The 13834-nt window shown below is 44.9% G+C and overlaps 1 protein-coding gene across 1 annotated transcript; it reads left to right on the forward strand.

The window, feature by feature from the left end:
- The first annotated feature begins 243 nt into the window (after nucleotides 1-243).
- klhl42 (kelch like family member 42) lies at nucleotides 244-12497 on the forward strand. Its single transcript, XM_003221374.4, has 3 exons — nucleotides 244-1264; nucleotides 9772-9965; nucleotides 11493-12497. Exons 1-3 carry the CDS (start codon nucleotides 453-455, stop codon nucleotides 11939-11941), a joined length of 1455 nt encoding a protein of 484 aa, XP_003221422.2. The 5' UTR covers nucleotides 244-452; the 3' UTR covers nucleotides 11942-12497.
- The last annotated feature ends 1337 nt before the right edge of the window (nucleotides 12498-13834 follow it).

A 13834-nucleotide genomic window follows, 5' to 3' on the forward strand; every position in this document is an offset into this window, starting at 1 on the left:
TTTCCCCAAATGATAATTCGGCCCCTCAACAGTTTGAAGGATTGTGGACAGGTCCTCTGCTTCAAAAGTTTGAGGACCCCTTTTCTAGTGTGATGAGGCAGAAAGTGCAATACAGTAAAAAACGTAAGGTGGAATGATCATGCTTCCTCTCAGCCTAAACAGACCCGGCAGGCTAAACAGACCGAGGTCTTTAAGACTGGGCTCACTAGAAAAGACGACAAGGCTCGTGAAAGTCGAGGGAAGTGGGAGGTGAGGAAGGCCCTTCCCGATGGAGAGGCCAGGGCTGAACAAGGGGCGAGGCGGCTGTTGCCCGTCCTGGGCAGAGCTCGCTTTCCCGGGGGAGGAGCGGAGCAGACGGGGCCCGTTTCGGCGCTGCCCTTCTTTGGGCTTGTCCACCCGCGAGCCGCGGATCCCTCCCCTTCCCTTTCCGGCGGGGGCCAGAGCGGGCGGTGATGACGACGCCCGGCTCGGCTCAGTCCCCTCCGGGGGACGAGGTGGTGGAGATCTGGCTGGGCGAGCGTTGCTTCCCGGCGAGGAAGCGCCTGCTGCTGGAGCAGAGCGACTTCTTCGGGGCGCTGTTCCGCTCGGGGATGCGGGAGGCGGCGGCGGCGGGGCTGCGGCTGCGCGGAGGGCTGAGCGCGCGGGGCCTGGAGCTGGTGCTGGACTTCATCCACTGCGGGCGGATGCCTCCCGAGGATGAAGGCGAAGACGACGAGGGAGGCTTCCGGGCGCTGGAGGAGCTGCTGGAAGCCGCCTGCTACTTGCAAGTGACGGCGCTGCTGCGTCTGCTGGCCTCCCGCCTGCGGCTCCCCAACTGCCTGCGCCTCCTCCGCCTGGCCCAGCACTACGGGCTGCGAGAGCTGCGGGAGGCGGCGCTGGGCTTCATGGCGGCCCGTTTCCACGCCCTGCTCCGCCGCACGGACCTCCTGCCGGGCGCCTTGCGGCAGCAGCTTCGGAAGAGGCGCCTGGCCAATGCGACGCCCGCTTTGCTGGCCCTGGGCCGCTTCGCCGCGATCAACCCCGAGGAGGCCTCGCCCTGCTCCGCGCTGCGCTACGACGAGGGCGCCCGGCGTTGGCTGCCCCTGCCCGGGGCCCTCCCCGTCGAGCTGGAGAACGTGCGCGGATACGGCGCCGCCCTGCTGGACAACTACCTCTTCCTGGCCGGCGGGTACCGCCTCACCGCCAGCCAGGAGATCGCCGCCGCCCACTGCTACAACCCCAGCCTGGACGAGTGGAGCCCCGTGGCCTCCATGAACCAAAAGAGGTAAGGCCTGCCGTCTACCCCCGCCCCCCTTTCTCCTTCGGGCGGGAGGGAGCCTTGAGGTCAAGCCGGAGGGAAGCCTCCTGGGCCTGGTAAAATAATAATAATAATAATAATAATAATAATAATAATAATAATAATAATAATAATAATAATAAGCACACCAGACAAAAAACCAGTACAAGAAAACCGCACTACAAACTAGAGCTGACAGCTGGCACAACAAAACATTGCATGGGAAGTTCCTTGACAAAATTGAAGGAAAAGCTGATAAGGAGAAGACCTGGCTATGGCTCACGAATGGGACACTGAAGAAGGAGACAGAAGGCCTGATCCTTGCAACCCAGGAGCAAGCCATCAGAACAAATGCAACTAAGGCCAAGATCAAAAAAATCAGCTGATGACCCAAAATGCAGACTGTGCAAGGAAAACGACGAAACCATTGATCATAGCCTCAGCTGCTGTAAGAAAATCGCACAGACAGACTACAAACAGGCACAACTATGTGGCCCAAATGATTCATTGGAACTTATGCCTCAAGTACCACCTCCCTGCAGTAAAGAACTGGTGGGATCATAAACCTGCAAAGGTCGTGGAAAATGAACACACAAAAATACTGTGGGACTTCTAAATCCAGACTGACAAAGTTCTGGAACACAACACACCAGACATCACAGTTGTGGAAAAGAAAAAGGTTTGGATCATTGATGTCGCCATCCCAGGTGACAGTCACATTGATGAAAAAACAACAGGAAAAACTCCGCTGCTATCAGGACTTCAAAATTGAACTTCAAAGACTCTGGCAGAAACCAGTGCAGGTGTTCCTGGTGGTGATCGGCACATTGGGTGCCATCCCAAAAGATCTCAGCTGGCATTTGGAAACAATAGACATTGACAAAATTATGATCTGCCAACTGCAGAAGGCCACCCTACTGGGATCTGCGCGCATCATCTGAAAATACATCACACAGTCCTAGACACTTGGGAAGTGTTCGACTTGTGATTTTATGATACGAAATCCAGCATATCTATCCTGTTTGCTGTATCATACAATATAATAATAATAATAATAATAATAATAATAATAATAATAGGTAAAGCTTTCCCCCTGACATTAAGTCCAGTCGAGTCCGGCTCTGGGGGTTGGTGCTCATCTCCATTTCTAATCCGAAGAGTGGCCTTGTCCGTAGACACCTCCTAGGTCATGTGGCCAGCATGACTGCATGGAGCGCCGTTACCTTCCCGCTGGAGGGGTACCTATTGATCCACTCACATTTGCATGTTTTTGAACTGCTAGGTTGGCAGGAGCTGGGGCTAATTGCAGGTGCTCACTAATATAATAATAATAATAATAATAATAATAATAATAATAATAATAATAATAATGCATATGAATATGTAAAGCAAAGTGAAGAACCTGCTTTGATTGAAGTAAAAAATCAGAAACTCCTCAAAGCACAGCAGACAAAAACTAGAGCTGACAGCTGGCACAACAAAACATTGCATGGAAAGTTCCTTGACAAAATTGAAGGGAAAGCTGATAAGGAGAAGACCTGGCTGTGGCTCACGAATGGGACACTAAAGAAGGAGACAGAAGGCCTGATCCTTGCAACCCAGGAGCAAGCCATCAGAACAAATGCAATTAAGGCCAAAATCGAAAAATCAGCTGATGACCCAAAATGCAGACTGTGAAAGGAAGCTGACGAAATCATTGATCATATCCTTAGCTGCTGTAAGAAAATTTCACAGACAGACTACAAACAGAGGTACAACTATGTGGCCCAAATGATTCATTGGAACGTATGCCTCAAGTACCACCTCCCAGCTGTAAAGAACTGGTGGGATCACAAACCTGCAAGAATATTGGAAAATGAGCACGCAAAGATACTGTGGGACTGCCGAATCCAGACTGACAAAGTTCTGGAACACAACACACCAGACATCACAGTTGTGGAAAAGAAAAAGGTTTGGATCATTGATGTCGCCATCCCAGGTGACAGTCGCATTGATGAAAAAACAACAGGAAAAACTCAGCTGCTACCAGGACCTCAAGATTGAACTTCAAAGACTCTGGCAGAAACCAGTGCAGGTGGTCCTGGTGGTGATTGGCACATTGGGTGCCGTGCCAAAAGATCTCAGCCGGCATTTGGAAACAATAGACATTGACAAAATTATTATCTGCCAACTGCAAAAGGCCACCCTACTAGGATCTGCACGTATAATCCAAAAATACATCACATAGTCCTAAACACTTGGGTTGTGTTTGACTTGTGATTTTGTGATATGAAATCCAGCATATCTATCTTGTTTGCTGTGTCATACAATATAATAGTAATGCCACTTTATTTAGGGCTCAGCGCAGTTTCCAACATAGCAAAGAAACCATACAACATTAAACATGAAACAAGAACATACAATTCAAAAAACCACATTTTTTTTAAAAAAACGACAATTACAAAATGCTCCATCAGCAGGCCAGATATAACGACCAGGGCTTCCGAATGGGCAAGGCCAACTATAAAGTGCTAGGCAAGACAAGTGCAACAGAATATCATAGGGCTGGGAAGTGGATAAAGTGCTAAGCAGGGTCCTAGTTAACAACCCGGGGGGGGGGGGGGGAGGCTAGGACTAATACTGCTCAAAAACCTGCAGAAACCAACAAGTTTTCAGAGCCTTGCAGAATGAGAATAGTGTAGGGGCTTGTCTGATTTCTCTGGGGAGGGCGTTCCAGAGTTGGTAGCCATTACCGAGAAGGCCCTCTCCCTCGTCCCTACCAGCCACGCTTGCGGTGGCGGGAGCGAGAGGAGGGCCTTCCCGGCAGATCTCAGAGCCTGTGCTGGTTTGTAAAGGGAGATGCAATCACGAAGATAGGGAGGGCCTGAGCCATATAGGGCTTTATAGGTCATCACCTGCACCTTGAATTGGGACTAGCAGTACATCGGCAGCCAGTGGAGCTGCTTTAGTAGGGGTATTGTATGCTCCCTGCAATTAGCTCCAATTAGAAGCCTAGCTGCCAATCTTTGAACCAGCTGAAGTTTCTGGGCTGTCTTCAAGGGCAGCCCAATGTAGAGAGCATTGCAGTAATCCAGTCTAGATGTAACCAAGGCATGGGCCACCGTGGTCATGTCCTTCTTGAGGTACGGTTGCAGCTGGTGCACATGTTTTACCTGTACAAAAGCCCTCCTGGCCACCACCACCGCTGACACCTGAGGATCAAGCGTCAGTGCTGAATCCAGGAGGACCCTCCCAAGCTGCGGACCTACGCCCTCATGGGGAGTGCAACACCGTCGAGCACAGGTTGCCACCCAATATCTCGATTGGCCCCACGACTGACCAGGAGGACCTCTGTTTTGTCTTGATTGAGCTTCAGCTTGATAGCCCTCATCCAGTCCATCATAGCAGCAAGGCACTAGTTTAGGGTCCGGGAGGCTTCCTTGGAATTTGGTGGAAAGGAGTAATAGTGTTGAGTGTCGTCCACATAGAGATGGCACTGAACTCCAAAACTCTGGAAAACCTTGCCAAGCAGTTTCATGTAGATGTTAAGCATGGGGGATAGGATGGAACCTTTCGGGACCCCACATGTCAGTGACCAGGGGTTTGAGCAGGCAACTCCCAGCTTCACCATCTGAGTACGATCCTCCAGGAAGGAGTGAAGCCACTGCAAAGCAATGCCTTCAAGATCCATTCATGAAAGCCACCCCAGAAGGATGCCATAGTTGAGGATATCGAAAGCTGCAGAGATGTCCAGGAGAACCATCAGGAACATACTCCCCCTGTCTAGCTCTCTGCGGAAGTCATCCACCAAGGCAACCAAAGCCTCCATACCATGGCCAGTCATAAAACCAGACTGCAATGGATCTAGATAACCAGTCTCGTACAAGAGTCCCTGGAGGTGAGAGGCCACCACCCGCTCCAGAACTTTGCCCAGGAAAGGGAGATTGGAAATTGGCTGGTAGTTATTCATTGCTGAGGAATCTAGGGACGCGTTCTTCAAAATAGGTGGTACTATAGCTTTTTTAAGGCATGGTGGTATGTGTCCCTGTTCTAAGGAGGCATTTATAATCCTTGTAAACCACTCGGCCAATCCCCCATTTTTGCAAGCTTGATTAGCTGGGATGGGCAAGGATCTAGAGCGCAAGCGGTCACTCACCGCTCCAAGAACCTTGTCAACGTCATCAGGCTGAACTATCTGCTTAAGCTGCCATGCTCTCTCTCTTTCACCCCCAAATCTTTATTAAACATTTATTAGGAAAGGGGGGGATGGGGGGACAAAGAAAGGAAAAGGAAAAATTGGGGAATATGCAAGCAGCAGCAGAGTAGCAAAGTGCAAGGGCAGATGTTTTCACTGTGTCTGATTGTGATCCCCAGGTTGTGCCAGTCAGCTTTCATACAATTTTATTTCTAGTGCCCACTTTTTGCTTGATAGTCAAGCAGTGCTTCTTGTAAGTCAGAGCATGGTCCAGGTTAACTCCCAAGTATTTTGGTGTGCTGCAGTGCTTCAGTGGGATTTCTTCCCAGGTAATCTTCAGAGCGCGAGATGTTTGTCTGTTCTTAAGGTGAAAAGCACACATCTATGTTGTAGATGGATTAGGGATCAGCTCCCTGCTTGAGCAGTAATGGCACGATCGTCAGCATGGATGAAATTCTCCTTCCCTTCTGGCAGTAGCTGGTCATTTGTAAATGTTAAACATTGATAGAGCAAGCACACAACTTGCAACATGCAACCAAATTACGATAGTAATGGGAGATTTCAATTGTGCTGATATTTGTTAGAAGACAAACTGTCAAAAATGTTATGTCCAATAAATTCCTCTCTTGCTTTACATTAAATGTCATCATCCAGAAGGTGAAAGAGGCAATGAGGGGATCAGCTATTTTAGTTCTAACCAACGGTGATGATCTGCTTCATTGACTAGAAGTGGCAGGTTCCTTAGATGGAATCTTGTCCCCATCTTCAAAAAGGTGGAAAAAGAGGATAAAATCAATTATCACATCGTCAGCCTAACATCAGTACCAGGAAAATTATAGTGCAGATAATAAAAGAGACAGTCTTAAGCCCTTAAAAAGGAAGTGCATATGAAGTCAGTAGCGGTTTTCCAAAAACAAGTTATGTATGCCAGATGGAAGCTTGGAGGATAAAGGAAATGTCAATGTAGCATATCTTGATTTCAGTAAGGCCTCAACAAGACATAGAAGCAAATAAAATGTGGATGATGCTATTGTTATAGCAGGGGTGTCAAACGCATTTTTACCGAGGGCCACGTCAGCCTTATAGTTGCCTGTCTTAGCTCCCCATTGAATGTATATGCATTTATTTGACACCCTGCAATGAAGGAGAAATCACCCCATCCTCCAAGCAGTCAGGCAAGATTGTTTTTGTGTATTAGAAAACATCTGTTTATTCTTTCTGATTTTGATGTGCTTCAAATTTATGACAGATGTAGCTGAGCAGGTAGGAGTTTTGCAGGTTGATAATTTTGTCTAAGAGAAATTGATTTATTTTAGCATGAGATTTCATGTCTGTAATAGATCTGTAAAAGGTATCGCATAATCTTTTGAGGATTCTCTCATATTTTCCTTATTCATGCATATAACTTCTCATAATTTATTTAGATGTGCATATGTATCATTTGGTTGTTGTTAAGGTAGGGATCACTTGCATGTGTGAATGTGTCTCTTACGTAATCATGCTGTGCTGGCTATAGAGGAGAATACTTCCTTCTGTAAGCAGCCCACTTTATTTCTATGCTTTTTGCTCCATCCTTTCTTTACAACAACAACAACAATAATAATAATAATAACATCATACAACAACTAGAACACAGCAAACATAATAAAAACAACATCATAACAAGGCTAAAACAGTTCAATTAAAATAGACATCGTTACAGTCAGGACATTCCATTGAGGGATTGAGAACCGGAAATTGGGGCGAGGTAGACATTCTCTATTGTAAGAGATAGATAAAAACTTATACAACAGTATATATCATAGGGTCAAGAGGTGAGTAGTGTGCAGAACAGGGTCTGCTTTGTTGTACACTGAAACTAATGTTGCTCAAAGACCTGCCGGAACCACTAGGTTTTTCATTCCTTACGGAAGGTGGGCAGAGTAGGGGCTTGTCTGATTTCTCTAGGGAGGGTATTCCAGAGCCGGGGGGCTACCACCGAGAAGGCCCACTCCCTCATCCCCACCAACTGTGGTGGTGGGAGCGAGAGGAGGGCCTCCCCGGCAGACCTTAAGGCCTGTGCTGGTTCATAGGGGAGATGTGATCATGAAGACAGGCAGGGCCCGAGCCATATAGGGCTTTATAGGTCAATACTTGCACCTTGAATTGGGCCCGGCAGCTTATCGGTAGCCAGTGGAGCCGTTTCAGTAGGAGCGTTGTGTGCTCCCTACAGCCATCTCCCGTCAGAAGCCTGGCTGCTGACCTTTCGACCAGCTGAAATTTCTGGACCTTCTTCACGGGCAGCCCCACGTAGAGAGCGTTGCAGTAATCCAAGCTGGATGTAACCTAGGCATGGCCCACTGTGGCCAAGTCAGACTTCTTGAGCCCACTTACTCACCTGTGTGAGTATATACTTGAGTATAAGACGACCGGAATATAAGCTGAGCCACCTAATTTTACTACAAAAAATTGGGAAAATTTACTGATTTAAGATGAGGGTGGGAATTGCAACAGCTACTGGTATATTTCAAAAATAAAAATAGATACCAATAAAATTACATTAATTGAGGCTTCAGTAGGTTAAATGTTTTTGAATATTTACTTAAAACTGTAATTTAAGATAATAATAAGACTTTAATAAGACTGTCCAATTTTGATTACCTATACACTTGAGTATAATCCGACCCGAATATAAGCCGAGAAGGGCTGGAAAACTCAGCTTATACTCTAATATATACGGTACATGGAATTTGTTGTTTTCCATCAAACTACTTCTGAAGTTCGAAATTAAACACAAACCATAATACAGGTTGAATAATGAAGATATTGCCTGATTTCTTCATTTGAAAGAATACTTTCATCTTACACAATGTCAGATTGTCTATTCTATTTTACCCATCAACTTCATATTGTGCTAGTTAATAATTTTTTACAAATTAGTTTTTAAAACAAGTGTTCTTATTTGAAAATCAGTGGCCTAGGGGATAAAAGCCTTGTGACTTGAAGGTTAGGTTGCTGACCTGAAAGCTGCCAAGTTCAAATCGCACCCGGGGAGAGGACGGATGAGCTCCCTCTATCAGCTCCAGTTCCATGTGGGGACATGAGAGAAGCCTCCCACAAGGATGATAAAACATCAAAAAACATCTGGGCATCCCCTGGGCAACATCCTTGCAGACGGCAAATTCTCTCACTCCAGAAGCAACTCCGGTTGCTCCTGACACGGAAAAAAAAAAAAAACCCCTATGTTATTTGCCATTATTGACTCACAGGTTGTTACATAGATAACCCAGATACTTCCAGCTGGAAAGTATTATAGGAGGGTGAGATGTACACAGTGATCTAATTGTAAATGTCAGTAAAGAGAAGCTTGGAACTATCGACTTTCAGCTTTTGGTTGGAACATGACCATACAACCTAGGAAACTCACAACAACCCACTTTGCATGTTTTGCTAATATATGAAAAATCAGAAATGTTTGTCCATGCTTCACTTTCTTTGTTTTATCACATTTCCATAGCTTTTCCAATTGCTTCTTTAGCAACATTAGTAGTTACTTTCCGACTTTTCCACACTCCCCACACTGAATTAAATTAAAAGACTATGTGATCATACTTACTTCTGCCAAACAGCAAAAAGACTGGCAAAAGAACTATATATAATGTTCAATTATGCAAAGATAAGGCACCATGATCTATGTATAAAACTCCAGCCTTTCATTCGAATATTTTTCCTATATAAATATACTAGCTGTGCCCGGCCACGCGTTGCTGTGGCAAAATATGGTGGTCTGGGAAATAAAGTATTGAGGAACTGGTGGTAGTTAGGGTAAAGGGTAAACGTTTTCCCCTGACATTAAGTGCATTATAAATGGGTTATATAGCTGTGTGGAAGGGCCTTGAGTCTACACTGCCATATAATCCAGTGCAAATCAGATAATCTGTGGAAGAAGCCTAAGTGAGGCCTAAATCAGCCTGTCCCCTAACTGAAGCCTGGCTGTGCCTTGGCTGGTTGCTAGGCAACCAAGTGGGCAGAGATTAGCCCGCTAAACTGGCAGCAATTGGATAAAAAAAATTATTGCTCTCCCTCTAATTAGGACTTTATTTTTCTTTTCTTTTTGTTGTATCAACCTGGAGGCATGGATGATGGGTTGTGTTGTCAAATTTCGAGGTTGCGGGGCCTGTACTTTTGTTGTTTTGTCCACTGCCCTGATGCCATCACTCTTTTATATATATAGATAGATATTTTTGATGGTTGACGGTTTTGTTTTTAATTGAGATGAAATTTCTTGTTAGTGATTTATGATTGTTCTTGACTGCAACTCTTTAAATCTCTTTATTTGTAGATCTAATTTCAAACTCTTGGCTGTTAGTGGGAAGCTGTATGCCATTGGTGGGCAGTCCCTCTCCAGTGTTGAATGTTACGACCCAGAACATGACTGGTGGAACTTTGTGGCATCATTGCCAACCCCGCTTGTGGAGTTCTCAGCCTGTGAGTGCAAGGACAAGATCTACGTCATGGGAGGCTACACTACCAGAGGTGAGGTGGGGACTAGGAAGGAATTGCTTTTAAAAAAATAATTGATGGCTTTAGCACAGGGGTCAAGGCTGAAGGAAAACAGTTTACATTGGAATTGATTAGCATTGTTAATATCCTATAATTATTGTGACACAGTTGACACAAATCAAGGAGTAAACATATATTGGAAGGTTGTAAAGCTTCCCTTCTCCCACCTTGATTGTGGATTTGACAAGGCATGAAGTAGTGGCAGGAAGTGAACCTATGAGAAAATTATATTAAGTGGTAATAAGTGTGCAGAGTACTGCTATATTGAAATATGTTGAATGAAACAAGAAAGGAGTCTCATGGACAAATTGTTCTTCAGACACCCTGATTCATAACAAGTAATCTCTTATGGAAGGTAGATGTGCAAGCTGGTATGTCTCACTCTTTGATGGTAAAAATGCATATACTAAGTTTATTGAAAATACTTGATTTAAAGGAGTGGTTCCCAACTTTTTTTTACCATTGACCACTTTGACCAGGGACCACTCTACAACATTAGTACCAAAAGGGTTACAAATAAGTTTTTGGTTAACTTTAGATTCGGTTTGGTTTTTTGGGGTGTTGCTGATTCAGAAAATTGCATTGGATAGACCACATCAGCTTTAGTTTCTGATACAGAACATATGCCACCTAGTAGTTGCTATCTGCTTGCCCGCAGAAAACCATATTTAATAATCTAAAGCTGATGTGGACTATCCAATGCAATTTTCTGAATCAGTATCCTAAGTAACTCCAGGAACAGGCCTGAAAACAAAGACACCAAGGCTCCCCCACTTCCAGGTGCCACATGGAACGGCTCCTCTCAGGTGGAGGGAGAAGGAGGAGAAGCAGCAGTCAGGAGGCTTGTTGTCATGCCTTTTGTGTGTAATAATCCTCTCCCCTCCCAACACCCCCGTTGTCTTGGCACAATAAGAAGGTTTTGTGAGACCAGTTGCTCTCGTTGCACAGTGTAATAATGATGAGGCCACAGACCATATTTTAGTTTTTTGGGGCCACTGGTGGTCCACTGACCATAGGTTGGGAACCACTGATTTAAAGAAATGAAAGGGGAGAGAAAAAGGAGACAACATTTAAAGAAGATGGAACTCCTTTACCGTTAATAGTTGGATAGAAAAGAAAAGAAAGCCATTGTAATTCTGTGATACAGATCTAGTTGAATATCCCCGCCCCCCAGGTTTTGCAATGGTGGAATTATATTGATACTGCATATACCATTGTTCAAATGCCCTTAAGGTAAAATGCCAAATCTTCTTTAGCTGATCCTTTTCTTTTCTAGCTTGAATAATAAATAAATGTATTCTTGGATAAGAAGCCTGCATTGTGCTTTTGCTTATTCTTACATATTAGTTAGATGTGATAATGGGGAGGGGGAAGCCCTCAAGTTTGTTTACATTTTTGTGAGAATGAATTTGATTTGATTTGTAACCAAGAAATTGGTTACAGATTGATACTTTTCAGTATATGCAGTTTTCTGAATTAAACGTTTTCTGTATTTTGCAGGTCGGAATTTGAATATCTTACAGTACTGTCCCATTTCTGACAACTGGACTAACTTTGAACAGTGTGATATCCACATCCGCAAGCAGCAGATGCTCTCTCTAGAGGACACTATCTACATTGTTGGAGGATGCATCCATGAACTGGGATCAGAGAAAAAATCTAACCAGAATGAGGACATGTTAACAGTCCAGTCCTATAATATTACCACCCGAGAATGGCTCTACCTCAAAGAAAATACATCAAAATCTGGTCTTAATTTGACTTGCACTCTACACAACGATGGGATTTATATATTGACTCGAGATGTCACTTTGTTCACAAGCTTGGAGCACCGAGTTTTTCTTAAGTATAATATATTCACAGACAGTTGGGAATCAATTAGGCACTTTCCTATCTTTGGACAAAACATGTTGGTCTATTCTATCTATTTGCCAAATCTGAGCTGTTAATGGACAAATCTCCACACTGCACAAAAGTTATCATATCTTAGTAGATTTCATTTAATAATCTTCACCCTAGGAGTTGTTATCTGTTCCAGATGGATCATGTTGTATATCCTGATTGTTGTTCATATAGTCTGTTTAATTATATGCTAATGACATACATGGTGCTTTGCAAGAAACTGCCTCCAAGGACCATCTAGTTGGCAACAGTGAGTGAGGCAACAAAAAGAGAGAGAGGAAAGAGGCAATGTGCATAAAGACAGCTCTGTGTATTTCAACTTTCCTTTAGTTTGCTGGTGATGAGTAAAGGGCCATAATTATGGTTTTGTGAAGCATGGGCAGAGACTTAGTGTGTGATAGGGCCAAATATGCTGCTGTTATGCCTACTGTGGCATTTCAGAAAATGTATTTCTGAATTATAGTAGCTTTTGTCTTTTGTTTCACTGTTTTGTAATAAAGTCAAAGTGGCCTTTGCTGGTTTTCCTGCCTTCTCTTTCTGAAGACAACAAATGGCTGTTCTGTTATTTTGAGATTGGATATGAGAAATAAAAAAGTAAACTGAGCAAGTACTGTATAGCAAAGTCTCTTAAACCTGGAGCTCTTTAATTAAATCTACGGATCACTTCTGGCACCTCCTGCTGCTCCCCCCATCATTGCTGTTGCCTCTGCTTTTCCTTCTATAAAGACTCAGAGGCATGCAAGCAAAATGGTGGAGAACCAAGCAGCCAGTTCAGGTGGCCAAGCAAGGGAGACTCCCTCAACCCTCTCCATTGAGTGAAAATAAGGGGGGGGGAGTGATGGGGATGAGGAATCAATTGGAGACAGGAACTAACACAGGAGAGGAGGAAGGAGCTGGAAGAGGAGGATCAGGCGTGTCTGGAAGCAAAGAGACAAGAGCTCAAGGAGGAGCTCTATCCAACCCTCCTCCATGACATAAGTACCTTCCTTCTGTACCGGCTTTCTTGAGGGGGGGCATAGGTGGAAAATCAACCTGCCTTTTAAGCAAACTTTGCAAATGCAATAGCTTGTTTTTAGATTCCACCTAAACATTAGGAAACACTTTCTGATAGTAAGAACTTTTTAACAGTGGATTATGAGTCCTTGGATAGCTCCCTCTTCGGAGATTTTTAAGCATAGGCTGGATGGCCGTCTGTTGGGAGGGCTTTCACTGGGTGTTCCTGCCAGACAGAAATGGAATAAGATGGGATGGCCTTTGGGGCCTCTTCCAACTCTAGATTTCTGTGATTCTGTGAGACCATTATGGGAAAAAGAGGGAGGTTGGGTATGGGTTTATTTCCAGCACGTGTCCTACTGTGTAACCTGGGCCTTTTAAATTGGAGGTATGGATCCCAAAAACACTCCATTATGGTCCCCCCCGCCCAATTCAGAAGAAAAAAGGAGGCCCAACAGAGGGTAGTTCCAGACAGCCCTTCAACCCGGGAACAATCAGGTTTGTTAAATGCGATTGCACCCAGGTTAAAGCCCCAGAGAGTGCATGCTTTTCTGGGAAGGGGGGGGTGTCCACATGCCCTGTGGGACTTTCTGCCAGAACACCGGGATACTAAACAAAAACCCCCAGAAAAGTCTTCAAAAAGGAAAATAACTTAGCCGGCACTCTAGTATATTCTGGGCTCCTGGAATCTGGAAAACGTGAGAGTGCTGTGTGGATAGCCCCCTCAGAAGTCCCAGGACTTCTGAGGGGGCAGTCCAGACACCACCCACAGCTGGAAAGACCTGTGTCTTTCAAGAAGACCTGGGTCTTTTTAGCTAACAAATTATTTCGGAAAAAAGCAGGGTTTTCCTGCTTTGTCCCAAAAGCATTTGTTTTTATGTGGGGCATTGTTTGGACACCCCACATGAAAACGCGGGGGGGGGGGGGGTGCGCTCTTTAGGTGCTGT

The sequence above is a fragment of the Anolis carolinensis genome, chromosome 5, assembly GCF_035594765.1.
Source record: "Anolis carolinensis isolate JA03-04 chromosome 5, rAnoCar3.1.pri, whole genome shotgun sequence".
In the NCBI taxonomy this organism is placed as follows: Eukaryota; Metazoa; Chordata; class Lepidosauria; order Squamata; family Dactyloidae; genus Anolis; species Anolis carolinensis.

Bases quoted from the DNA above. Each gene is read 5' to 3' on its own strand.
- klhl42 (XM_003221374.4), top strand. From the start codon at position 453: ATGACGACGCCCGGCTCGGCTCAGTCCCCTCCGGGGGACGAGGTGGTG. The intron at 1,265-9,771 runs GTAAGGCCTGCC...CTTTATTTGTAG, and splicing joins GCCTCCATGAACCAAAAGAG to ATCTAATTTCAAACTCTTGG. The intron at 9,966-11,492 runs GTGAGGTGGGGA...TGTATTTTGCAG, and splicing joins GGGAGGCTACACTACCAGAG to GTCGGAATTTGAATATCTTA.